The sequence below is a fragment of the Notechis scutatus genome, chromosome 13 (genome assembly GCF_049901735.1).
Source record: "Notechis scutatus isolate UNSWTSFEM ecotype Mainland chromosome 13, rNotScu1.2, whole genome shotgun sequence".
Taxonomy (NCBI): domain Eukaryota; kingdom Metazoa; phylum Chordata; class Lepidosauria; order Squamata; family Elapidae; genus Notechis; species Notechis scutatus.
In genome coordinates, this window is record NC_142021.1 from 13,384,378 (window position 1) to 13,407,156 (window position 22,779).

A 22,779-nucleotide genomic window follows, 5' to 3' on the forward strand; every position below is an offset into this window, starting at 1 on the left:
TACCATGCTTAAGTCAGACCGAAGACAGCGTAATTCAAGGTTTTCTAGTTCTAGAATTTCAAGTCTGGTGGCATAAGGTATTCTACAACGAGTAGAAGAGTGGAGAACTCTTCTTGTGAAATATATCTGGACTTTCTCAATTGTGTTAATATCAGATACGTAATGAGGGTTCCAGACTGATGAACTGTATTCAAGTATTGGTCTAGCAAATGTTTTGTATGCTCTGGTTAGTAGTGTGATATTACCAGAGAAAAAGCTACGTGAGGATTAGGTTAACAACTCTTAATGCCTTTTTGGCTATGTAGTTGCAGTGGGCTCTAGCACTTAGATCATTAGAGGTGAGTATTCTTTACAGAGCTTGGGTCATCAACAAGATCTTGGCTATTCAGCTTGTATTTTATTTTCTGATTTTTTTTGCCAATATGTAGGACAGAGCATTTATTTGTTGAGATTTGAAGTTGCCATTTGTTTGACCATTCAGATACATAGTCAAGATCTTTTGTAGGGTAGCAGTATTGTCTGTGGTATTAAACAGCTTTACATCATCAGCGAAGAGAACGCAATTGCTCTTAATATGATCACAGAGGTCGTTTATGTAGAGTATGAAGAGAGTTGGTCCTAGAACACTGCCCTGGGGGACACCACTATTGACAGGTAACACCACTATTGACAGGTATTGCACAGTGGCAGATAGGAAAGCACTCCAGAGGGTGAACCTCATTGCCCAGAGGATCATGGGTTGCCCTCTCCCCACTTTGGAAGAGCTTTATAGCTCCCACTGCCTTAAGAAAGTTCAAAACATTCTCAAAGATCCATCTCATCCTGGGAACCCTTTTTTTTTTTTAAGCTATTACCATCTGGCAGACGGTACAGAATAATAAAAACAAGGACAAATAGGCTGAAAAACAGTTTCTATCCCAGGACAGTAGCTCTTTTGAATTCTGCTGTACAGTGCAGTGTTGGTGTGGTGTCGGGGATTTTTGGTTCAACGTGTGGAGTGTGAAGGATGTCTGTGTTTATTTTCATGGTCATAGTCATGATGTGCACTAAAGAAGGTGTTTTATTTCATTGTATGAGGTACAATAACAATAAAGTAAACTAAACTAAACTAAAAAGTCTGACAGCCCATGGGTAGAAACTGTTCTTCAGCCTGTTGGTGTGGCTGGTTCTGCTTCTATATCTCCTCCCCGATGGCAGGAAAGTGAAGAAGGGATGACTGGGATGTGAGTCGTCCTTGAGAATTTCTCTCACTCTTCTAAGGCAGCGAGCCCTAGTGAGGTCATCTAGTGGTATCAGAGAACAGCCCACAATGTTTTGTGCTGGGCTCATCACCCTCTGTAATGCCTTTCTATCCGTGGCTGTCAAGCCAGCATACCACACTGTAATGCAATATGAGAGGATGCTTTTTATTGTGATAAAAGGAGGTCATCAGTCATTTTTTAATTTGTAGCCAGAAACTAGTGATGGCAGCATGTTTCTGAGGCGGCTGACAAATGGGGTTGAGAGTAGGTGGACTTTTATACAGTACATTCTTTGGGGCTTAGCCATTGAGATGCCTGTCCCTGTGCAAGAAGAAGTCCTTTAAGATTTTAGTGGCTGTTGCCAGATTCCTAAGGCGTTATGTAGGGGGCAAATCCTAGGTGTTTTGTTTGTCTGAGTTAATCTTGTCAGTTTCAGTTCCTTGCCTATTGTGTTGCTTATTTGGACTTTCTGGCTGCTCTTTGCTTATGAATAGAGTGGCCCAGTTTTCTGAATGGATGCAAACTATCCATTCCTAAAGATTACTGGTTTCTGCTTGAGGCTGTTTTCCTATAGAAGGAAGACTGAGGCTACTTTCTGCCTTTAAAAAGATGTCTCCCCTCTTCTCCTTCAGAGGAAATATTTTATTCTGCCTCTTTTTTAATATTACTAAAGAATACTTTCTTCTGGGGATGGGGGGAGGCTTCCTACGCCAGCTTCCCCATTGAGTTGGCTCGTCAAAAGGTCACCAAAGGGGATCATGTGACCTGAGGACACTGCAACCAACGTGAGTCTGTTGCCAAGTATCCGAATTTTGATCACATAACCATGGAGATGCTGCAACAATCATAAGTGTGAAAAAGAGTTATAAGTCCATTTTTTTCAGTGCCGTTGTAGCTTTGAACAGTCACTAAATGAACTGTTGTAAGTCGAGGACTATTCCTGATGTGTACTGCATACCAGAACAACTAGACACAAGGAGTTTTTCCCCAAACGCCATCACTCTACTAAACAAATAATTCCCTCTACACTGTCCAACTATTTACAAAGTCTGCACTACTATTACTATTAACCTTCTCATCACTCCTTATCACCCATCCCCTCCCACTTGTGACTGTATGACTGTAACTTTATCGCTTGTATCCTTACGATTTATATTGACTGTTTCCTAGTATGATTTGATTGCTTATTGTACCCAATGACTATTAAGTGTTGCACCTGATGATTCTGTATCCTTTCAAATGTATCCTTTCTTTTATGTACACTGAGAGCATTTGCACCAAGACAAATTCCTTGTGTGTCCAATAACACTTGGCCAATAAAGAATTCTATTCTATTCTATTCTATTCTATTCTATTCTAATTCTATTCTAATTCTATTCTATATTCTACTCTACTCTACTCTATTCCACTCTACTGCATCCAGTTCAGGTTACCACAATAAGAAAACATATTCAAACTAGAAATTTTCTAGAATGCAAAGAAGAGCAAAAAGGTGATTATGGGTCTAATTTAGATTTGATTTTAGATTTAGAATTGGGTTTTCCCATTGACTTTGCTTGTCAGAACCTTGCAAAAGATGATCCGGTGACCCCAGGACATCAAAACCATCATAAATACATGCCAGTTGTCCAAATTTTTAATCACGTGACCATGCAGATGCTACAATAGTGGGGTGAAAAATGGTCCTGTCACTTTTTCAGTGCTCTTGTAACTTAGAATGGTCACCAAAATGTATGATTATAAGTCAAGGACTACCTGTACAATAACGAGGGAGCACATTCCAAGGTGGGAGGTGAGAAAAGAAGGAGCACAGCTTGGCGATAGATAGGAGATGGAGGAAGAGTGTTGGGATGGCCACTCTAGGAATCTCCCAGGGTGCATTGGGTGAGGATAATAAAGATTTAGTCTGGTAAGGTTCTGTTTATTAGGTGTAAGCAAATAAAGAACTGAACTTTGGCTGAATTGTACTATGTTGTTCCTGGGCTGGGCCTGACAGGCGTTGAACAAAGAGAATTAAGCACTCCTATGATCAGATTACAAAATTCTGGCACCCATTCCTATTTTCCTCCCCATCTCTATTACCCACTCAGTCCACCAGAATATGGAAAGCAGCTGCAGCTGTGGAACTCTTGGCATGCTCCTTGACTACTTCTCCCTGCCCCTGGGGGGTCGTCTCCTTACCCCAACCTGGAAGACCAGGGCCGTCTCCTTACCTCACCTTGCCTGGGTCCACCTGCCTTTTTTTGCAGCTGCTGTCAGGTGTGCCCAACCAATCCAAGGTGCAGCCTGACAGCAAGCATGTTGTCTCTGAAGAGGTCCTTCCTAGCCTTCAGAAACATTGCAAGAGCACAAGTTCCCCTCTCCTCTTCTAACCTTCCGAAACTTTGCGTTCTCTGGCTCTAGCCAGAAAGCAAACGAACGTGATGTTTCTGAGGGGTAGAAAGGTGAACCCAGAAGGGGAGAGAGGTGGGCTGGAGAAAGGAAGCTCAGATTCCAAAGATCCAAGCTTCCTTTCTCCAGCCCAGTGCAGCAGTTCTCCTCTGCACATGGAGGGAAAAGGAACTTTTGCAATAGGTTGGCGAAAGGAAGCTCAAATCTTAAAGATCCAAGCTTTTTTCTCCAGGCCAGTGCAGGAGTTTCTTCCCATGCATGAAAAGGAGCTGCCTGCCCTCCTTCTGCTTAACAACCCACACAACTGTTTAACAACCACAACTGGGAGAGCTGGGACTGCCATCACTGAGTGGTCACATGGGCACCTCTCTTAATGACAGCAATAACCTATGACCAAAATTCCAGACTCATTTGTGGTTGTAAGTTGAAGATTAACTTTTCACTAACTTTTTGAGCCAAGAAATAAGCAATGCAAAGAAATTAAGAATTCTCTCTCTGAACTGGGAAGGGTAGCATATTCCCCTTCAACATTGGCACACAAGCTGGGAATTCTCCTATAATCACAGCTCTGGCTTCAATAGCAGGTGTGAGCTGTGGTCTGGAAGGCCTTTTGCACAACCCCATCTGGTTGCAAATTGTGCCCTTTCTTAGATCAGAGCCCGTTCAGAATGTAACTCACCTCATAGCTGAACTACTGCAACACATCCTACATGGGCTATTTATGAACAAACTACACGAGTTGTGTGATCCCATCAGTGGTTTCTAGATTTTGATTTATAATGCAGTATGAAGATAGCATTTCTGCTTGATTAGCTATAATTTGTAGATAACAAATGGTATAATATACCATAGCTCCAGACCAAAAAACATATTCTTGTGTAATCCCATAAGTCATAATGTGGTTTCTAGGTTTTGGTTTAGAATGCAGGGGGGTGATTATGAGTCAGAATGGTTTAATTTTAAAGGATTCAAAGTATGTTTTACCCATCCACAGGTCTCTTCCAACTGGCTTCATTCATTTTTGGAGCACAGCTGTCAAAATATTTTAGTCAAGCCCTTGAGCTGCTAAGGAAAGTTGTACATCTTTAATTTACAGCCATAAAAACACAGCCATTAATTAACACACCTCTGGTTATGTTAAACATTAATCACCTATCCTTCATTTACAGAGTGTGCAGGAGGATGAAATACGTACTGCCAATTTGTGATTCAAGAACTGCCAGTTTACTTTTAATACTCTGCATCGTGTGAAGTAAACCTTAAGTTTGGTGGGTTGGTGAACCAGCCAACCCACTTACAACACATATTTGGCCACAGGAGTTAAAAATTGTGCCACAATTATTGCCATTAAACTTATAGATTGCAACACTCCTTCTGCTAATAGATAAAATGCAGAGGGGAATAAGTCAATCTAAACTACTTTATAAGATCGCTCCCCAAACCCAGCTTCCCGTCATCTCAGGCCAAGTCTCCCAAAGGAAAGAGGAAAACAGACTGGACAGCCACTTTATTTTATTTATTTATTTATTTGATTTGCCAATTGTTTACAAGATAATAAGTATAAATGTATACATAGTTGTGAATACATGAAATGGGTACATATAAGAAAAATAAAAGAATAAGAGAAACAATAGGACAGGGACAGTAGGGACGTTGGTGCGCTTATGCACGCCCCCTACAGGCCTCTTAGGAAAGGGGTGAGGTCAATAGTAGACAGTCTAAGGTTAAAGTTTTTGGGGTTTGGGGAAGAAACTACAGAGTCGGGTAGAGTATTCCAGACATTGACCACTCTATTGCTGAAGTCGTATTTCCTGCAATCAAGTTTGGTGCGGTTTACTTTGAGTTTGTATCTATTGTGTGCTCTTGTGTTGTTATGGTTGAAGCTGAAGTATTCATTGACAGGTAGGACATTGCAATGTATGATTTTATATACCATGCTTAAGTCAGACCGAAGACGGCGTAATTCAAGGTTTTCTAGTTCTAGAATTTCAAGTCTGGTGGCATAAGGTATTCTACAACGAGTAGAGGAGTGGAGAACTCTTCTTGTGAAATATTTCTGGACTTTCTCAATTGTGCTAATATCAGATACGTAGTGTGGGTTCCAGACTGATGAACTGTATTCGAGTATTGGTCTAGCAAATGTTTTGTATGCTCTGGTTAGTAGTGTGATATTACCAGAGAAAAAGCTACGTAGGATTAGGTTAACAACTCTTAGAGGTTCTGTTCTCCTGTTTGAGCGGGGGGCTGGACTAGAAGACCTCCAAGGTCCCTTCCAGTTCTAATCTGTTCTGTTCTATCCAGGGGTCTCCAACCTTGGGAACTTTTTAAGACTTGTGGACTTCAACTCCCAGTATTCCTCAGCCAGCAAAGCCGGTGGAGTTAGAGCAAAGCTGGCTGAGGAATTCTGGGAGTTGAAGTCCACAAGTCTTAAAAGTTCCCAAGGTGGGAGACCCCTGCTCTATTCTCTTAGTCTCAAATCCCCCGCACAGCCGGGAAGAAGCAGAACTTAAACGCGGAGCTGGCGGAGCGGATCGAAGGTCTCCCCGTTCAAGGCCGAAACGCCCCAGATCGAGACTCGCACCGCTTCCAGCCCGTGGGGTCGCGGGCAGCCCAAAGCCGGGCCCCCCTTTCCTTTCTAAAGCGGGCCGGAAGTCCCGTCCCGCGCGCCGATTTCCCCCCCTCCCCCGGCGTTTTCGGGCGAGGTGGGCGCGAGCTCCTCCGAGCATGCGCCCTCCGAGCCCCTGTGTGCTAGGCCGGGCCAGCTTCCGGCCCCTCCCTCCTCCCCTTTAAGGCGCTCGCCGCGTTCCTCTATTCTGCCCTCCGTCAGGCGGATCCTGAGGGAAGGCCGTGCGGCGAAGCTGCAGCGGTCGCCGAGCGCGGGAGGAAGGCAAAGCGGGCGGGCGGGCGGGCGAGATGTCCGGGGCTGGGGCCGGGACATGATGGATTACGGGGACGGGCCCGGGATGTCCGGCGGCGGCGGCGGCGGCGGCGGCCGCGGGGGAAGCAGCGCCGGGGGCGACGGCCGCATCTACGTGGGCAACCTGCCTCCCGACGTGCGCGAGAAGGACCTGGAGGAGCTCTTCTACAAGTACGGCCGCATCCGCGACATCGAGCTGAAGAGCAAGCGCGGCCTGGTGCCCTTCGCCTTCGTGCGCTTCGAGGACCCGCGGTGCGTGAGGAGACGGGAGGGGAGGGGGCTCGCCTTTCCCGCCTGCGCCGCGGCCCGGGCTGCCCTGAAGGGGGTCTCTTGAGGGAGGGGAGACCCCGTTGGGCCTGGGATGCCTGCGCCGCCCACCCTCCTCAATTGGGGGAGGTCGAGCGGGGCTGCAGCGGCCAGGAGAGGCTCGGAGCCCACCCGGCTTCTCTCGGCCCCAGGCGAAGAAGCCTCGCCTAATCCGTGGCTTCCAGCCCCGAAACTGAGGGCGAGGGTGGTTTTTTTGGTTTTTTTTGGCGGGGGGTTTGCCCGGGTCGCGTTCAAAGAACTTGGCAGAGAAGGATCGCGCGCGCCGAGAGGCGCCTTTTAAATCCGCTGCTCTCCATCGGCCAGCGGGCCCGGAAGCAGCTCTGAAAATACATTTAAGCTCTTTCCCCAACGGCAGCAAGGCAAACTGGTCCCTTTTCAAATAAAGACTGGTGTGTGTGTGTGTGTGTGTGTACGTACATACATACACGCACATATACATATATATGCATGCATACATGCACACATACAAATACATGTATGTATGTATGCCTTTTCCCAGCCCAGGATCCTTCAGGTGACTGGCAGGAATTCCACAAGTAGCGGAAGTCAGAGTTCCTCCTGTTCATGCGGCCTGTGTGAGAAAATGTGACCTGGTTCCAAAAATAGTGTGTGCATCTTTTCTTTCGTCCATATGACAGTGTTGCAAATGGCTATCGCAGGGATTTGCTTTTGGATGTTTTCTCAATATCTATGTTTTTAATTGGGTAGGGTGGGTTTTGTGTATGGTGCTTTATATCTTACCTGTGATTCAATATCAGTATTAGTTGTGCCTCATTCAAAACCCAAGAAAGAAATCCTTCAACTCCATTAAAATAGAGAAAAGTACTTTTGCTGAGTTTGAAGTGATAGCAACAAAAGAAAAGCAAGATCTGAGGCAAATAGGCGTGTAAATTACATATTGAAAGTTATCCGAAGTTCCCTCCCCAGGAGTCCAGACTGGTCATCCAATCTGAGTGTGTATCATGTCATGTGGGGTTTCTCACTCATCTGGTATGCCAAGACAGTTAACCTTGGCTTAGTAGAGATAAGTCTATGCAGTTGCACAGTAAGCAGGAAAACATCCCCTCCTTTTTAGTTCACGCAGAAAACATCTTCACTCCCAGCAGCCTTCCCCTCCCAAATACCAAATTACCACACCCCATTTCTATGGCAGCTGACAAGAAGCAAGCAGCAAAAGATGTCAAGAAAACTTTGTGGAGGCTGACTATCAGTTTGGCAGGGTGGCTATGGAAAATAATAACTATATTCAATCTATCTTCAGCAGTCAATAGAAATAGAGTGAGATGTGAATGGGCATTTGTACTGTACAATGCAGCAAGAATATTCAAAGCAATTTGGGAACTCTCTTGAAAAGTCGTGGTGGTAGATAATCTTCCAGGCTAACACTGATTTGCCATTGACTTTTTGGAGTTTTGTGGTGGTCTCTTTTTCAAGTTCTGAACAGATTTGCCTCCACTGATTCTGTTTACTTTCTCTGGGTGTTCAGCTGTGACTCTTCTACAGTAATAATAATAATGCTGACCGGATGTACTGGTGCTTCTTTGCTTTACAGGAGCATCTTGGCATCAGTAAGCAGCTTATGGGTTCAGTCTAGTAAGTTTTGTGCCATAAGCATGAAGTCTTCTGTCTTCTGTGCCCCTTAACAAAGAGACTTCTTTGGCCCAGATTTATAATGCAAGCATAGTGATTTTTTTTTTTTAAAAAAGAGTTAATTCTGTTGAAATATACTGCTCATGTGAAATGCAACCTTGGAAATCTTAAAAGTCTTGTGTATATTTACAGCTGTGCCGTTCTTTTTCCACCTATCTTCACATTTTGACTCAGGCAAGAGAAGCATTCAGTCCCTACAGTCTGTTCATTATAAGAGCAGATGTTTTTCCTTACATCCACTTTGTCTTGACATGCCCTCCTCAGAGACGCTGAAGTTTCCATTACTGAATGAATTTAACCTTCATCATGCTTTCCTCAAACCTTAAATGGCCCCTCTCTTTTTTGCGAGATTTGCTCAAACAATTAAGTTTGAATAGACTAATAGGAACACCATTGACCCCTTCCAACACATTCAAAATGGGAAAAGTATGTTGCATTTCCTGTGTGCCTGTCTTCTACATCTTCTCTGAAAAGGATAATTTTCTTTGTACAGCACACTTCATTCTTGTTAATAGCTATATTCTACTTAAAAACTAGCTGTACAAAAAGTAGTACTTAGCAATATAATTTGTTGGTGCTGTGTAGGTGCAGAAAAGAGCTTAACTCTTGGCATCCTGTAGTTTTGAAATGAAAGAGCTGCCACTCTTTCACCACTATGATTTTCCTCTCAAGAAATATAAAAATAGGCATGAGTACTAGATATGTTTGTTGCCTTCGCAGGTGAGATAAAAATCTTATAACAAAACAGTTACCTTATGAAAGTCACTTCTTTCTATTCCCTTTTACCTTGCAATGATAGGAATGTTAAAATGGTGTTTCCTTTTTAGGCTATAATAAGTTAAATACAAATATGTCATTTTCTTGGTCATGGTCAATCAGAAAAATAAATATCTTATGGCCCATTTGTGGCTAATGGTGTACAGATAGAGGTCTGGATATAATTTTCATTATTGTTTGAGTGTCTGTAGATCTGGAACATTCTAATCACTTACAAAGTGCTTGATAGCAAAATAGGATAATATGAGTTGGATTCCACCCAATGAAAAAGTAATTGAAATACTGTGGCCAAGTTTTAATTAATTTTTTTCTTTTAAATCTGTGATACAGTGGCTAGGGTAGATGGCTGGAGTGGCTAGGGTAGATAGAGATTCAGTTTAACTGGCTTACAGGTAGTCCTCAATTTACGATCACAATTGAGCCCAACATTTCTGTTGCTAAGTGAGACAGTTACATGAATTTTACCCCATTTTACAATGTTTCTTGCCATACTTGTTAACTGAATCCCCACAATTGTTAAGTTAGTGACATCATTGTTAAGTGAATGTGGCTTCCTCATTGACTTTGCTTGTCAAAGGATTGCAAAAAGGGATCACGTGACCCCAGACAGTGCAATTGGCATAAATACATGCCAGTTGCCAAGCATTCAAATTTTGATCATGTGACTGAAGGGATGCTGCAACGGTTGTGTGAGAACCATTCATAAGTCACTTTTTTCACTGCCATTGTAACTTCGAATGGTTGTAAAATGAGGGCTACCTGTATTGGTAGTTTTTGCTGTGTAGGTGTACAGAAACTTCGGCATGGATTCACCAGTACGTATTTTATAGTTTAAATATTGTTTGTTACTCAACACAAAAACAACCACATGCACACCCAGTTCTGTCGTTTATCAACTTCACATGTTTGGGTTATTTCTAAAATCCTGATAACTCGGAACTTCATACTTTTGTGATATTTCTAAACTCCAAACTTTGATCTTAAGACCATTTCAGATTCAATCAGATGAATTTGGGCATGCGCTAATGTCTGCCAGTTTAGAAACCAGCAGCTTCTAGCTTTTTTAGGCTTTTCAGTATTTTGCACTTTGAGTCTTAAGCTGCAACGTTTTCAAAATCTGTTCTTCTCAGATTGTTTGGATAGTGTAAACATGGCTGTATGTTGTTTGTTCACAGAGATGCAGAAGATGCAGTTTACAGAAGGAATGGTTACGATTATGGCCAGTGTCGTCTGCGTGTTGAGTTTCCCAAACCTTCCAGAGGTCGGGGTGGAGGCTTTGGTGGGGGGCCTCGAGGGAGGAATGGCCCTCCTTCACGACGATCTGAATTTCGAGTCCTTGTTTCAGGTATGTCCCTTTCTAAACCTCATATTGACTGGAATCCCTCTGATGCAATCTCCAGTTGTATTGGAGAGAAGATTATCTTATTATTACCATGTTATATGGTTTCTTTCTTAATACGGAACTTGTCCCTATGGAGGAGCTTTTTAGAACAGCAAAAGGACACTCTACTTGGATTCAATCCATGGAGAAAGTCTTGCTTATGGATTCATCATGGTGAATGAGTGGTGAGCAAAAACATCTCCAGCTGAAGGCAAGAGTGAACTCTTGGATGCAAAATGGGGTCACTGTATGGGCGGGCAAAGGGAAGGAAGAAAAATTAGGGATCGAGCTTTACGGTGTTCCTGGCAGAAGGAACAGGCTTTAGATGGTGCTATGGCAACCAAAACATGTCTATTAAAACCCGAGAAACAGCTGCACAATATTTGTGTCCTTTATGAAAGAAAATTAACCCGAAATTAGATCCCCTCTGTTCAGAGCTTTGTGGATTCCTCAAAACAACCTTGATAGACCTGGAATAGGTGCCTGTGTCTAGTGAGTTGGGAGACAAATGAAAAAGTCCTAATCTCATTGGAAAGCAATGGAAGTATTTTGGAGGTTTTGCCATGGTGATCAAGTCTCTGAAGAAAATTGAGCACGCTGTGGCCAAACATATGGAATGGCCCACTTAACCCATAAAAATATTCCTAAAAGCTAAAATAAAATGCCAAGAAGTCTGCATGTTACTGTGGCATCGTGGCTAGAAATAGGAGACTTCTCGGTGAGGAAATCGCTGAATGGCAATCACTTCAATTTTGCAGCAGGACCTGGAGATGAAAAGTCACAACCCCAGGTGTACATCTCCCACACAGAAGCCTGGGAGGGCAGGGAGGATACCTGGACTGGCTGTTGGCTTGAAGGGAGAACTTATCTTCCTAGAGTGTGTTGTGAAGCATTCTTGAAAACTGCCAGGAAGCAGCAGCATACTAATTTCTTCGGAATATGCTGTGGAACAGGGGACTCACTTCCCTTTATTTTTCTGTATAGCATATTTGTGGATAGCTAACACAGGTATCCTTGCTTCGCTGCCAAGGATAAGCTGTTGGAATCTAAGGAGTCAAACACTCTTAGAATGGGACCCTCATTCTTGGATGGGAATCTAATGTTGAGTACATGGAGTACGATCTGTCCAGAGTTAGGGGTGATATTAAATTTACATTGGACAAATAGGAGGATTCCTCTGACTACCCAGTACTTTTGAATCCTAGCCTTACCTAGGGGACTGTCTTGCTGACACGGAGGGCTCACCCTTTGGAATGGAACTTATTGCTGTTCTGTGGACCCTAATTGTAGCACTGACTCTCTGGAATGAACAGGAACTCTATGGAAATGGTGGACCACAGCCATGCCTGGCGTAGCCTCAGCAACTGGTGACATCTCTTTACACAATCTCTTGTTTTGTGTTCTCACTGCTCAGGGCTTCCTCCATCAGGCAGCTGGCAGGACCTGAAGGATCATATGCGTGAAGCTGGTGATGTATGTTATGCAGATGTTCAGAAAGATGGAATGGGGGTGGTTGAGTTTCTTCGCAAAGAAGATATGGAATATGCACTGCGTAAACTGGATGACACCAAATTCCGATCTCATGAGGTGGGTTCCTGCCTGTGGGTGAAGAGCATGTGTGTGTGCAAGTCGTGGAGGAACATACATTAACCTGTCCTTTTGTGGTGCTTTCTCAAGAAGCTCCTGGGCACAGTCTAGTAGTAGTCTTCAAAACAGTAGTTTAAACTTGGTAAGATTAAGGGTTGCCAAGGCTATGTGAAACCTACCCCATGATGGTATGGTTAAAAACACTGAAGCAGAAACTAGGTTTGTGCTTTATTCCTGGAAAATGAGCATTTGGATTACTTGCTTTTAACATCTGAGCAAGTCAAGTTGATTTCATTTGTCCTTTTCCCATTGACAGCCAGTGGGTGAACAAAGATGGCTACCAGCTGATTGTTTCAATAAGCGTAGCTTGCCTTCTATTGGCAAGCTGAAATGATATTTCCCAGAGGAGCAGCTGTGTAGCTTTATGGCTTACTTAATAGTAATCTTCCCCACCTGTGCTTGGATCTTCCTACTTAAGATGGTTTGATACCTCTACTATAAACCAGGTTATTATTCTTGGGGCATTGCTACTTCACTTGCAACCACCTTCTTCTAGTGGCTGGCTAGATCTTCAACCACCCAGTCAATCACAGATGGAGGCTGCTTGTTATGGAATTTTCTTCAAGAATCTGAACTGCAGAAACAGAATTAAGTTAAGATGGACTGGGTGAGAATTCACCAAGACCTTTCCTAACTGTGCTGAAGGACTTCACTAGCCTGCATCTCTCCCTCTGGTAGCTTAACTTTGGAATCCGACATCATCGCCCTTCTTAGTTGCAGGGGGACAAAACGTGTCTGGGTTGGCCTACCCAGCCTAGCTGTTCCGTAACAAGCCCTTTTTCAGCAGACCTGATGGGCCACCTCTGGATTAGCCTACAGCAGCAATAGGATTTGGCTGCCCGTGTGTGAAAACTCTTCGGTCCTGAGCCACTCTGTGCATTGGTTTCTCGCCTTCATTTTTGGCATTCATTTATTCATAACACTGACCACAGGATGTCATGCCAATGTTTGGGTTTTCTCTGTTCTGAATTCCAGGGTGAAACAGCCTATATCAGAGTTTGTCCTGAAAGAAGCATCAGCTACAGCTACTCACGCTCCCGTTCTGGTTCAAGGAGTCGCGATTCTCCCTACCAAAGCAGGGGATCCCCGCGCTACTCTTCACCCTTTAGGCCATTCTGAATGCACCCAATAGGGACTTGTAACGATGTGAACTGAGCTTGTCATTTCTGCTCGGAGTTTACATTCCAAAATGGATGGATATAGTCTTTCGTAGGAACCTTTTTGGTTGTTTTTTTTTCCTTTCTATTCAAGAAAACCTTTTTTTTATGACAACTGTTTTTACTAGGGAAGTGTTGGTAATGAAGTACTATGAATCATTGCCACTTAAAAATGCATTTTATTTGGAAAATGTAAAGTTGTTTTTGCTTTCCTTCTCAGTGAGGGAAAATGAGCTTGAAAGTCATACATGTTAATAGTTTGCTGGATGGGCTTTAAAGCAGCGACTGTTGGTGGCGTTTCAAAATATATTCCAATGTTTCTGTAACTCATAAGTGAGTGGCTGTCTTTTTGTGCAGTCAGGGTAGAAAGTGAAGATAAAACAGATGACCCTGGTTTTTAAGTTGCTTTTTATTACTGGGTTAAAGCAGCATTTAAAAAGATTTTGCTCTGCAGCTGTCATACTAGAAACATTGGAGGGATGTTTAAGCTGTTCTACTATAACACCAGTGCAATTTTACTGGCTGTTTTGATATATAATTTCACAAATAGTATGCAGGACAGATTTTATTAAGCTTGGAAAGGTTGAGAGAGCAGGTTTAATACAATTTCATTACTTAAGGGAGGGGCTAAAAATTTGGGGAACTTACTGGGGAGGGAGTTTTCTGTGCATCTCACTAACTGCAAAATGTGTCCAATTGAAGCATTTCTTGGAAGTTTTATGGAAGTCCCATAATTAATTTGATCCATAAAATAAAATGTATTTCAGTGGTTTTGTGCTTAGTTAACTTGTAAAATGAGGTGTTTTATTTAAGTTCCGTGTCTGTAATGTCCACATATTAAGAGCTTATAAAGAAAGTTTCATTTCAGCCAGCTTGCAAGTTTAGAGGAAGTGCTGCCAATCTAGGCTTTGAGAATCATATTTTGAGACTTTGCTCAAGTGAGTTGCTGCAAAGTCCCAGGTCTTCTACTGAATTAATGCCTTACTGCATCATGTTAATAGCTGCAGTCAAATATGAAGCGTTAGTGGAAGAAAAAACTAACGCCATTTTGGTATAAAATGGGTCAAGCTGCCTGTGTTGTAGATGAAATACAATTTATGTACAATGATAAAATAATTATGTAGCAACATTTGGCTAGAAAAACACGAAGCAGTGTATGTCCATTGCAAAATCCAGTGTAGCATATTTGTCAGAAAGTCTCTGTGCTTTGCTTGCTAAATAGTGGCTGGAGTTCAAAATGCGCTGAGTAAAAAAAAAAAAAAAAAAGGCTTGTTTGTGGCTTAGTGATTAGATACCCTGAATGTGGTTCATCCTGCAGAATAGCATTAGATGCATCTTATTGAGGAGGGTGAGATTTAAGACTTAAAGTGGTTTAAGACACTAATTTCCTTCTTTTAAAATAAAACTCTCTCCTCAATTGGATTCTTCTTTGCAAGGCTTAAATGCCTCCCCTTGCTCTCCATAAAGCACAAAAAAATTAGCTGGCCATTTTTGGATTTTTAGATACCTTACTAACCATAAACTGCTGTTACTGGGCACAAAAAAATTTGTATTTCTTAGGCACGCAGAGAAGTTAGCCTAAACATTATCCTTCATCCAAAAAAGGGCTGCATTTCTGAGGCAACTCATTCCCATCTGGAAGACTGTCTCTAAAGATGATGAACATCGTTCCTTGGTTAATTAAATCTAAATGCCACAGCATATCTTAATACACAATACTACACATCATCTTTTGCAATAATTAAAAAGAAATTTCAAAGTATAAAAGCAATTGCGCTACATTTTATTCAGTTTTCCTGGAAAATATTTTGTTTCATGACCGAATAACAAGGAAACAGTAATTTGAACTCATAAAGTGAATGTTTGAATTCCATTTTGCAGAATGTTCTGCCCTCAGCAGTAATACATGGTCCCTCTTTTGTGCTGGGATTTTTTTTCAAAAACAGAAGCATGTGTGTCATTTATTAATGTCCCCGTTTCTGATATTTCTAAAGTCCTGAATACTCCATTTTAAGGATCTGAATAAGATTTAATCAGTAGATCTCAGCATGGGCTAATGTCTGCCAACTTATGGACTAACAATCAGTAGCTCACTTAAGGCTGTATTTCAACAGTTTTATATTTAAGCTTTAAACCACAACAGTTCTGGATATTTTCCATGTTCCTGCTAGACTGACTGAGCAGTGCTAACCATGGTTATATGTTATTTGCTCACAGCAATTCAGTTTATGGAGGAATTGTACTTGTGGCTAATGTTGCCTCTCTACTCAGGTTCCCAAACTTTTACAGGGTTGGGCCTATGAACTTCCCCATTTCACGACTTTTGATCATAGTCTCTTCACAATTATGTGTTTCTTTGGGGAGATTTGGTGATTGAGGTTGGGTGATTAAAATATTTAATACTATAAAATGTACCAGTAAACTAGTACAACATTTTAATATGACCAGAATTCTTGTATGGGTTTTAAAAGAAGTTGTAGACATGTTTTGCACACCATGTTTGTGTTAAACTTAGTGTCAATGATACTCTTTCCTAATCCATACAGCTCTGTCTTTTTCTCAGCTAAGCAACACCAGTCATTTCAGTTCCTGTTCCTCCCCATTCCCAATTATATGAGGTACTTGATATAAAAATTCTAATGACAATGGACAATGTGTCTCAAAGCAATTGGTGATGGCATCTAATCTTCTATTAAGAATCTTCCTTGTGAAGAAAAGTATTCCTCTCTTCTACCTTTGGCAGAGGAATATTACCTAGTGGAAACAAAAATGGGCAGGAATAAAATACTTTTGTTCGTTTTGGCAATTTCTATTAGAAATACAATTTGACTGTTATTATTCAATATATCATTCAACTACCAGTGCTATAAAGCTAAATCAGATGTATATTATTGATGAAGAGGACTTGCTTTCAAAGAAACAAGCTTCAATTGTGCTCCTAGTTGTAAAAATGAATGTCAGTGCAACACCTTACAAATTTTAAATGGAAAACGTCAGCTGTCAAGGATGTTCATGGCAGTTATACTCTGTAGAATAACTGAAATTAAGCACATGTAATATTCAATAATTTAGGCAGGTTCCAAAATCCAGAATCATATTTCTTAGTAGAGTTAACAATAGACCCACCATTACTGCATCCTATCTAATGAAATTAGATAATAAATTCTCAATAACTTCTCTTGCATTCACATTATGAAAAAAGTGTTTAAAATTCCACAACATGAATTTCCCTACGTGCCCCCTGCAAAATGTTACCTGGTGGAGCTATGAAATATCCTTCAACAGTCTTTGCAGCCTTCTTCAGTAGTTCCTCTGCACAGTTCCCCTCCGAGATGCTATCTTCCCTGAGGTAGAGATGCCTAAGGAACACAAATCATTCATCAACAGCCTGCTAGGAAGCTTAGAAATACAGCAGCTTTCTACAATGTTAAAGGCCAGGTGATATTACACGGCTTGCCAAGGCTGGAAAGAGCAAGTAGGTGCAAGTGGTCCCACTTTTCATCTGAATTGGGAATGATTCAGCAGTACACTACCAACACTTGCCAGCCTTCTGTCTGCAGAAACAGTCCGCTCAAGGGGGTGATGAATACCCTTCCTCAGAATTAAATGGCTTCCTGAGAATACCAATGACTGTGTCAGCTGGTGCTCCAATTCAAAATCCAAGAAAGGAATACTTAAGACTCCATTAATCAGAGAAAAGATATCTTTTACTGGAAATCAAGTGGTAGCAACAAAAGAATTCTGAACCTGAGAAAATGGGCATGTAAATCACATATACAAAGTAATGGCAACGTTCCCACCCCCAATAGTTCAATTGGCTCATCCAATTAAAAGTGTAGATCATGTGGGCATCTCCAAATGGTGATGAGGCTTCTGTCCGTTGACCTTGACAGTTTGATAAAGGGTTGCAGCTGCACATAGCATAGGATAGAAACCTAAGCAAGAATGTATCCCCCTCCCCAGCTTATACAGTTCTGGTTTGTAACACCTCCAGCTCACTTCCCATAATCATTCCCCCCTCCTCCCCTCGTTACTTATGACAGCCGAAAGAAGCAAAGCAAAGGGAGAAAAATATTCAAGGCTGACATTCTGTCCTGGACCTGAAAAGTCAGAAAGCAAACTTTGGAAACTATCGAGGGGGCTCCTGATAGCTACCTGTCTTCCAGCACCGATTCCATGGGCTCAATTCCATCAGTGTTCACTGCTTGAAGTTGTTCGGCGAATTCAACTGCGCTCTCCAAACGGCGGACGCCCTCCCAGTTACGGAAATCAACGAGCGCCAGTCGCTCCAGATGATCCAACAACTCCAAAGTAATTTTGGCCTGCTAAAACAATTTTGCTTTCTATATACCGGCAAACCATACTGTGTGGAAACTTAGAATATACTCCTAGAAATGGGACGGGAATTCAGCTGGACAAAGGAGGTGCCCGCAGGGGTCTCCAACCTTGGCCGCTTTAAGACTTGTGGACTTCAATTCCCAGAATTCCTCAGCCACCAACGCTGGCTGAGGAATTCTGGGAGTTGAAGTCCACAAGTCTTAAAGCGACCAAGATTGGAGACCCCCTGGTCAATGGGGCTTCATTTCGCCTGGAAAACCATCGAGGAAAACGGAGAATCCCCCCAGCTCTGCCAGGCTAAATCCCGCTGCGGAAAGCAGAGTCCCCAACACAGCAGAGCCTGGCCTAATTGTGCCCCCCTGCCCGGCCACCTTGGCAGCGGGGCAGGGGCACTGGCACACAAGTCTTACCTACTCACCCGGCCGGATCCGGCGTCCTCCGCCGAAGAGGCGCCCCTGTAGCCGAGCGCAGAGCGGAAGGGGCTCCAGCAGCCCCGCCGGGCCCACCTGCAGCCGAGCATGTCAAACGCGCCTCTTCTACTTCCGGGCGTCGAGGCGGAAGTGACGCCACGACCTGCCTCCCGGGGCGCTGCGTCAGTCCGCCATGAATAGCGTCGGCGAGGCCTGCACGGAGCTGAAGCGCGACTACGACCAGTGCTTCAACCGCTGGTTCGCCGAGAAGTTCCTGAAGGGGGAGGCCGGCGACGGGGGAGACCCCTGCGTCCAGCTCTTCAAGCGCTACCAGCTCTGCGTGCAGGTGACGGGCGGGCCTCGGAACAGGCGGGGGCGGCGTGTGTGTGTGTGTGGTCTGCTCTTTCCCCCCTCCCCGGGGAAGGAGAAGGCAGAGCGCCGTGTTAATACTGAGCCCGGCGCTTCTCAGCCCTGGTCGCGTGAAAGTGGGAGGACTTCAACTCCCAGAATTCCCCAGCCAGCGAGCGACCAAGCTTGAGAAAGGCCCCCGAAGGCCCCGCGGCCTCTTTCAGCTGGGCGGGAGGGGCGTCTCCAGCGAACGCCTCCCTTGGGGTGTTTGCGGGCATCGTGCCGGAAGCGAGTTTGGGCCCCGAGCTTGCGTCCCAGCAGCGGGGCGGGCAGGGGGCAACCCGACATCCAGAGGCTGCCTGGTTTGGGGATGCTGCATGACGGCCTTCCCTCTAACTCAGGGGTCTTCAACCTTGGCCACTTTAGACTTGTGTACTTCAATTCCCAGCAAAGCTGACTGAGGAATTCTGGGAGTTGAAGTCCACAAGTCTTAAAGCGGCCAAGGTTGGAGACCCCTGCCTAACTCACAACTGAGCCCTTGGACTTATATACTGCTGCACAGTGCTTTACAGCCCTCTGTAGGAGTCAGTCTCTTGCCCCCAGCAATCTGGGTCCTCGTTTTATGGACCTCGGAAGGTTGGAAGGCTGAGTCAACCTTGAGCCTGATAAGATTCGAACTGCCAAATTGCAGTCAGTCAGCAGAAGTAGCCCTGCTGCCCTCTAGCCACTGCACCACCCAATCCAGCATTGGGAATGCCAAATGCCTTGTGAAAAAGGGAGAACTAGGGAGTTCTGCTTGCAAATCTGAAAACAAATGATGGCCCTTTTCTACAGTTTGGACATTTATCTTGAGGCTGTCCTGGACTTTTAGTGCTTGCAATATGTTCCTTGAACCTTCTCGGCATCTTAGAATATCCGTCATTTGTTTCCCTTTTAGAAAGCTATTAAAGAGAAGGACATACCCATCGAAGGCCTGGAGTTCATGGGTTCCAGCAAAGAAAAGTCTGAGAACTCTTCATAAAACTGATGACATCTGCAACCCTCCCCCTGCCCAAGACCACAAAACAGGCAAACTAAAATGAACTGGCTGCCAAACACGGAACTCACCCAAATACCACTAATGTGGGTGGGGAGATACAGGGTGCTGCTTCCTTGCAATGTTGGTCACATCAATCTAGTGACTGCTGCTTCGTTTCCATTGTTGCTGGGAAAGGCTTTATCATGATTGCCTATGTACAGTCATGTGAAAAAGTAAATGCCCCTATTGAAGTTTTTGACTTGTTCAACATACAGATATTTGAACTTTCACAATATTGACAAAGAGGACACAGTATAACACATATCATGCGCTATTTAAATTTTGTGGACCATTGTAAATTTAAATAAAAATAATTGAAATTTTTGCATGGAGAAAAAGTAAGTACATCCCTAATTTATCACTACCTCAAATGGTGAAAAGTAGAGTTTTCGATGAATAGACCCATTGTCAGAATCTTGGAGGAACCTGTCTTTTTAAATCCTCAGGCTTTTAGTTTGGTTTATGCCCTGTGTTGCTGAAATATGTGTTATCACCATGCTTAGCTTGAAAGAATGCTCTGGGGCTTTCCAAAAGATTATAGAAGCCATGAAAAGGATCACCAAACAACTGGGCAGCAATCATTCCAATGATTATCTACAAATGGAGATTTCAAACAACAGCCAATTTGGCCAGGCATTTGGTAGTCGGTGAACAAAATAAAATGACTCATTGTCCAGCCCATTAGGTTCATCTCAAGTGCAGATGCAAGAGCCTGAAAGAAATCCCTAAGAACCTCAGAATTTTGTCACATGACCAACAGGTAAACTCTCTTTACTATTGATATTGAACTAGAATGAAGCTGTACAAATCTTCATGGGAAGTGAGCCAGGAAACCTTTGCCCTCCAGAAGGACCATCAAGACAAGACTGGTTACCTCATGAACACCTAGATGTCATGGCCCATGACTTGGACAACTCTTGAGTCTAAAGAAGCTGCTCCCAACTAAACCAGCGGAATGTCAGCCTCAGGAGACACCAACCCAGGAATCCCCTGAGGCTGATCAAAAGCATCAGACTAACTGGAGCAGTCAAATCATGAGGTGTGCCCCTCCATCAAACCCCTGGCAAGTTTTATTTTCAAAGACCCTGATTTATGTTACTGTCTGCTGACCCTTAGGTAAATTGCTTATCACCAAGCAACTCTGTGTGTGTGTGTGTGTGTGTTTGTAACCTGAAATGGGACGCTAGGCAAAGAATAGAATTTTTGGAACAATGTGCTCTGGACAGACAAGGCAAAGATAGTGTTACATATTTAGCTTTAGTACCAGAAGACATAGCAAAAACAGTTTGGTGTGGTGGGGAAAGTGCTGACCTAGAAAGCAGGAGGCAAATTCTAGTCTCCCTGAGGGACAATTCCTGTTGCACGCTTTCAGCCCAACCCAGCTCAGGGATGTGTGAGGAAAAAAGGCAGACGGCATGTTCACCACCATGAGTTGTTTACAAAAATAATAAAACTGGGATGGAAAAAAATATTAATAACAAAGGATAGCATCTATTTACTCATTTTTATTACTGCCTGTCTCAGCTGATTCTGAGTAATTCATAAAGTTAAAATTTCACAAGAACCTGATACAGTCTGTAAACACGGTGGGGGAAATGTTCTGGTTTGGGGCTGCATCGGAGCCTGAGCAGCTCCCCGTCATGAACTCTGGGCACTTAAGGGTCACACAACAGCAGCTCTCAGAAGATTGAAGCTCAACTGAAAGTTGAGGTGCAACAGGACCGTGATCCTAAATCCCCCGGGGAAAAAGAAAAGGCCAAGTCAAAGCCTGGATCTGAATCCCACTGAGATGCTGAGGAGGATTTGAGCTTGGCTCTGTGTGCAGGAAACCCTCCCAGCACCACCAGCTGAAAAATATCTGCATGGAGGAGTGGAAAGAAATCCCCCCTCCAATCAGAGACGGGTAGACAGTCATGAGGAAAGCCTGCTGGAGGGAGTTGGCAGAAAGGGGTCAGTGATAGGCCTTGGAGCGGGGAGATTTCCTTTTTCCCACAAGGAAACGGCATATCTATGTTGAATAAATGATTGCAAAGTCCATTTATCCTAGGCTATTTTGTTCAATCAAATCACCCATATACTGTTTGAAGATAAAATATTGGTACGTCTGCATAATTTAAACTACGTGGGGTCTTTTTACTTTTTCACATGACTATGAAATACAGGGGAAGGCTCTTTGGAGACACATAGAAGATATGGAAACATTCTTTGCAGGAGAAAGTGCCTTAACAAATGTGACTGAGCAGTTAAGAGTGTTCTGGTATATGCAATAATGGAAATTAAATTAGGAAACAAATACAAAATTAGAAATGGCTTGTAACTTAGCTTTAACCTGGGGGTTATGCTTTGACAGAAGCATATGAAGTTATGCTTTACAGAATTACAGAAGTTATGTCTGACAAGACCCATTCAAGACCTCAACTTCAGAGAATCAATCCCTCTCCACCAGCCTGGACCCTGTGTGTGTGTGTGTGTGTGTGTACATGCAAGGGGCTGCCTGCCTGCCTGCCTGCCTGCCCTACTCACAAACCAGCAATGAATGCTGCTCTACTGTATAAAGAACTCTGCCCTGCTGCACTTTGCTTACAGATAATATATCCCACCAACAAGATTTATAGAATGTAATCACGTCACTGCTATTTATCAGATTGTGAATTGCAATCACATGTCACTGCTATTTATCAGCTTTTTAAAGCAGTATTACATCACAGATTTGAAAGGGACTTCAGGTGTCCTGACGTTCATTTCCTGCTTGGTGTAAGATTTGCAAAACAATAAAGGGAAAACTTTAAAAAGCAACTTATTAAGACTGGCTGACCATTGAGAAATTCCTCCTGGTATCTAAAACAAATGTACTTACTTAGAATCTAGTTTCAACCTACTGATTCTGGTTCTGATCTCAGGGATATCGACCTTCATGCCTGCTCCTTTATATGACAATGGTTTACAAATCTGAAAGCTATTGTATTTTCCTTCAGTTTTGTCTTTTTAGGGTAAAGATACCTAGATCTTTCTACTGTTCCAAAGGCTTGGCAGCTCTCCTCTGAACTCTCTCCAGTTTTCAATGTCTGTTTTGGATCACAGTGCCCAAGCTGGGAAGAATATTCTAAGTGGCCTCGC

The 22,779-nt window shown here is 43.3% G+C and overlaps 3 protein-coding genes across 5 annotated transcripts; 2 read left to right on the forward strand and 1 right to left on the reverse strand.

Annotated features, from left to right (window-relative positions):
* Positions 1–6,332: 6,332 nt before the first annotated feature.
* SRSF9 (serine and arginine rich splicing factor 9) lies at positions 6,333–14,269 on the forward strand. Its single transcript, XM_026688125.2, has 4 exons — positions 6,333–6,801; positions 10,479–10,648; positions 12,099–12,271; positions 13,307–14,269. Exons 1-4 carry the CDS (start codon positions 6,569–6,571, stop codon positions 13,448–13,450), a joined length of 720 nt encoding a protein of 239 aa, XP_026543910.2. The 5' UTR covers positions 6,333–6,568; the 3' UTR covers positions 13,451–14,269.
* Positions 14,270–15,250: 981 nt separating this feature from the next.
* GATC (glutamyl-tRNA amidotransferase subunit C) lies at positions 15,251–18,360 on the reverse strand. Of its 2 annotated transcripts, none has more exons than XM_026688127.2 (4): positions 18,245–18,360; positions 17,644–17,810; positions 16,744–16,847; positions 15,251–16,242 (listed from the first exon to the last, which is right to left on the reverse strand). In XM_026688127.2, the coding sequence occupies exons 1-4, from the start codon at positions 18,344–18,346 to the stop codon at positions 16,181–16,183; spliced, it is 435 nt and encodes a 144-aa protein (XP_026543912.1). In that variant the 5' UTR covers positions 18,347–18,360; the 3' UTR covers positions 15,251–16,180. The 2 variants fall into 2 exon arrangements, with proteins under 2 accessions (XP_026543912.1, XP_026543911.1); XM_026688126.2 differs by having other exon boundaries at positions 17,644–17,813.
* TRIAP1 (TP53 regulated inhibitor of apoptosis 1) lies at positions 18,361–22,458 on the forward strand. Of its 2 annotated transcripts, XR_015745292.1 has the most exons (3): positions 18,361–18,582; positions 19,522–21,179; positions 21,418–22,458. XR_015745292.1 is itself a non-coding variant. In XM_087943085.1 (2 exons), the coding sequence occupies exons 1-2, from the start codon at positions 18,430–18,432 to the stop codon at positions 19,603–19,605; spliced, it is 237 nt and encodes a 78-aa protein (XP_087799211.1). In that variant the 5' UTR covers positions 18,388–18,429; the 3' UTR covers positions 19,606–22,458. The 2 variants fall into 2 exon arrangements, 1 of the variants encoding a protein (XP_087799211.1); XM_087943085.1 differs by having other exon boundaries at positions 18,388–18,582; positions 19,522–22,458.
* The last annotated feature ends 321 nt before the right edge of the window (positions 22,459–22,779 follow it).

Coding starts and splice junctions, on each gene's coding strand:
- SRSF9 (XM_026688125.2), top strand. CDS start 6,569: ATGATGGATTACGGGGACGGGCCCGGGATGTCCGGCGGCGGCGGCGGC. Junction 6,802..10,478: donor GTGCGCTTCGAGGACCCGCG/GTGCGTGAGGAG, acceptor GTTTGTTCACAG/AGATGCAGAAGATGCAGTTT. Junction 10,649..12,098: donor ATTTCGAGTCCTTGTTTCAG/GTATGTCCCTTT, acceptor CTCACTGCTCAG/GGCTTCCTCCATCAGGCAGC.
- GATC (XM_026688126.2), bottom strand. CDS start 18,346: ATGCTCGGCTGCAGGTGGGCCCGGCGGGGCTGCTGGAGCCCCTTCCGC. Junction 16,848..17,643: donor GAATCGGTGCTGGAAGACAG/GTAGCTATCAGG, acceptor TGTGTTCCTTAG/GCATCTCTACCTCAGGGAAG. Junction 16,243..16,743: donor ATATTTCATAGCTCCACCAG/GTAACATTTTGC, acceptor TGTTTCCACTAG/GTAATATTCCTCTGCCAAAG.
- TRIAP1 (XM_087943085.1), top strand. CDS start 18,430: ATGAATAGCGTCGGCGAGGCCTGCACGGAGCTGAAGCGCGACTACGAC. Junction 18,583..19,521: donor GCTACCAGCTCTGCGTGCAG/GTGACGGGCGGG, acceptor TTTCCCTTTTAG/AAAGCTATTAAAGAGAAGGA.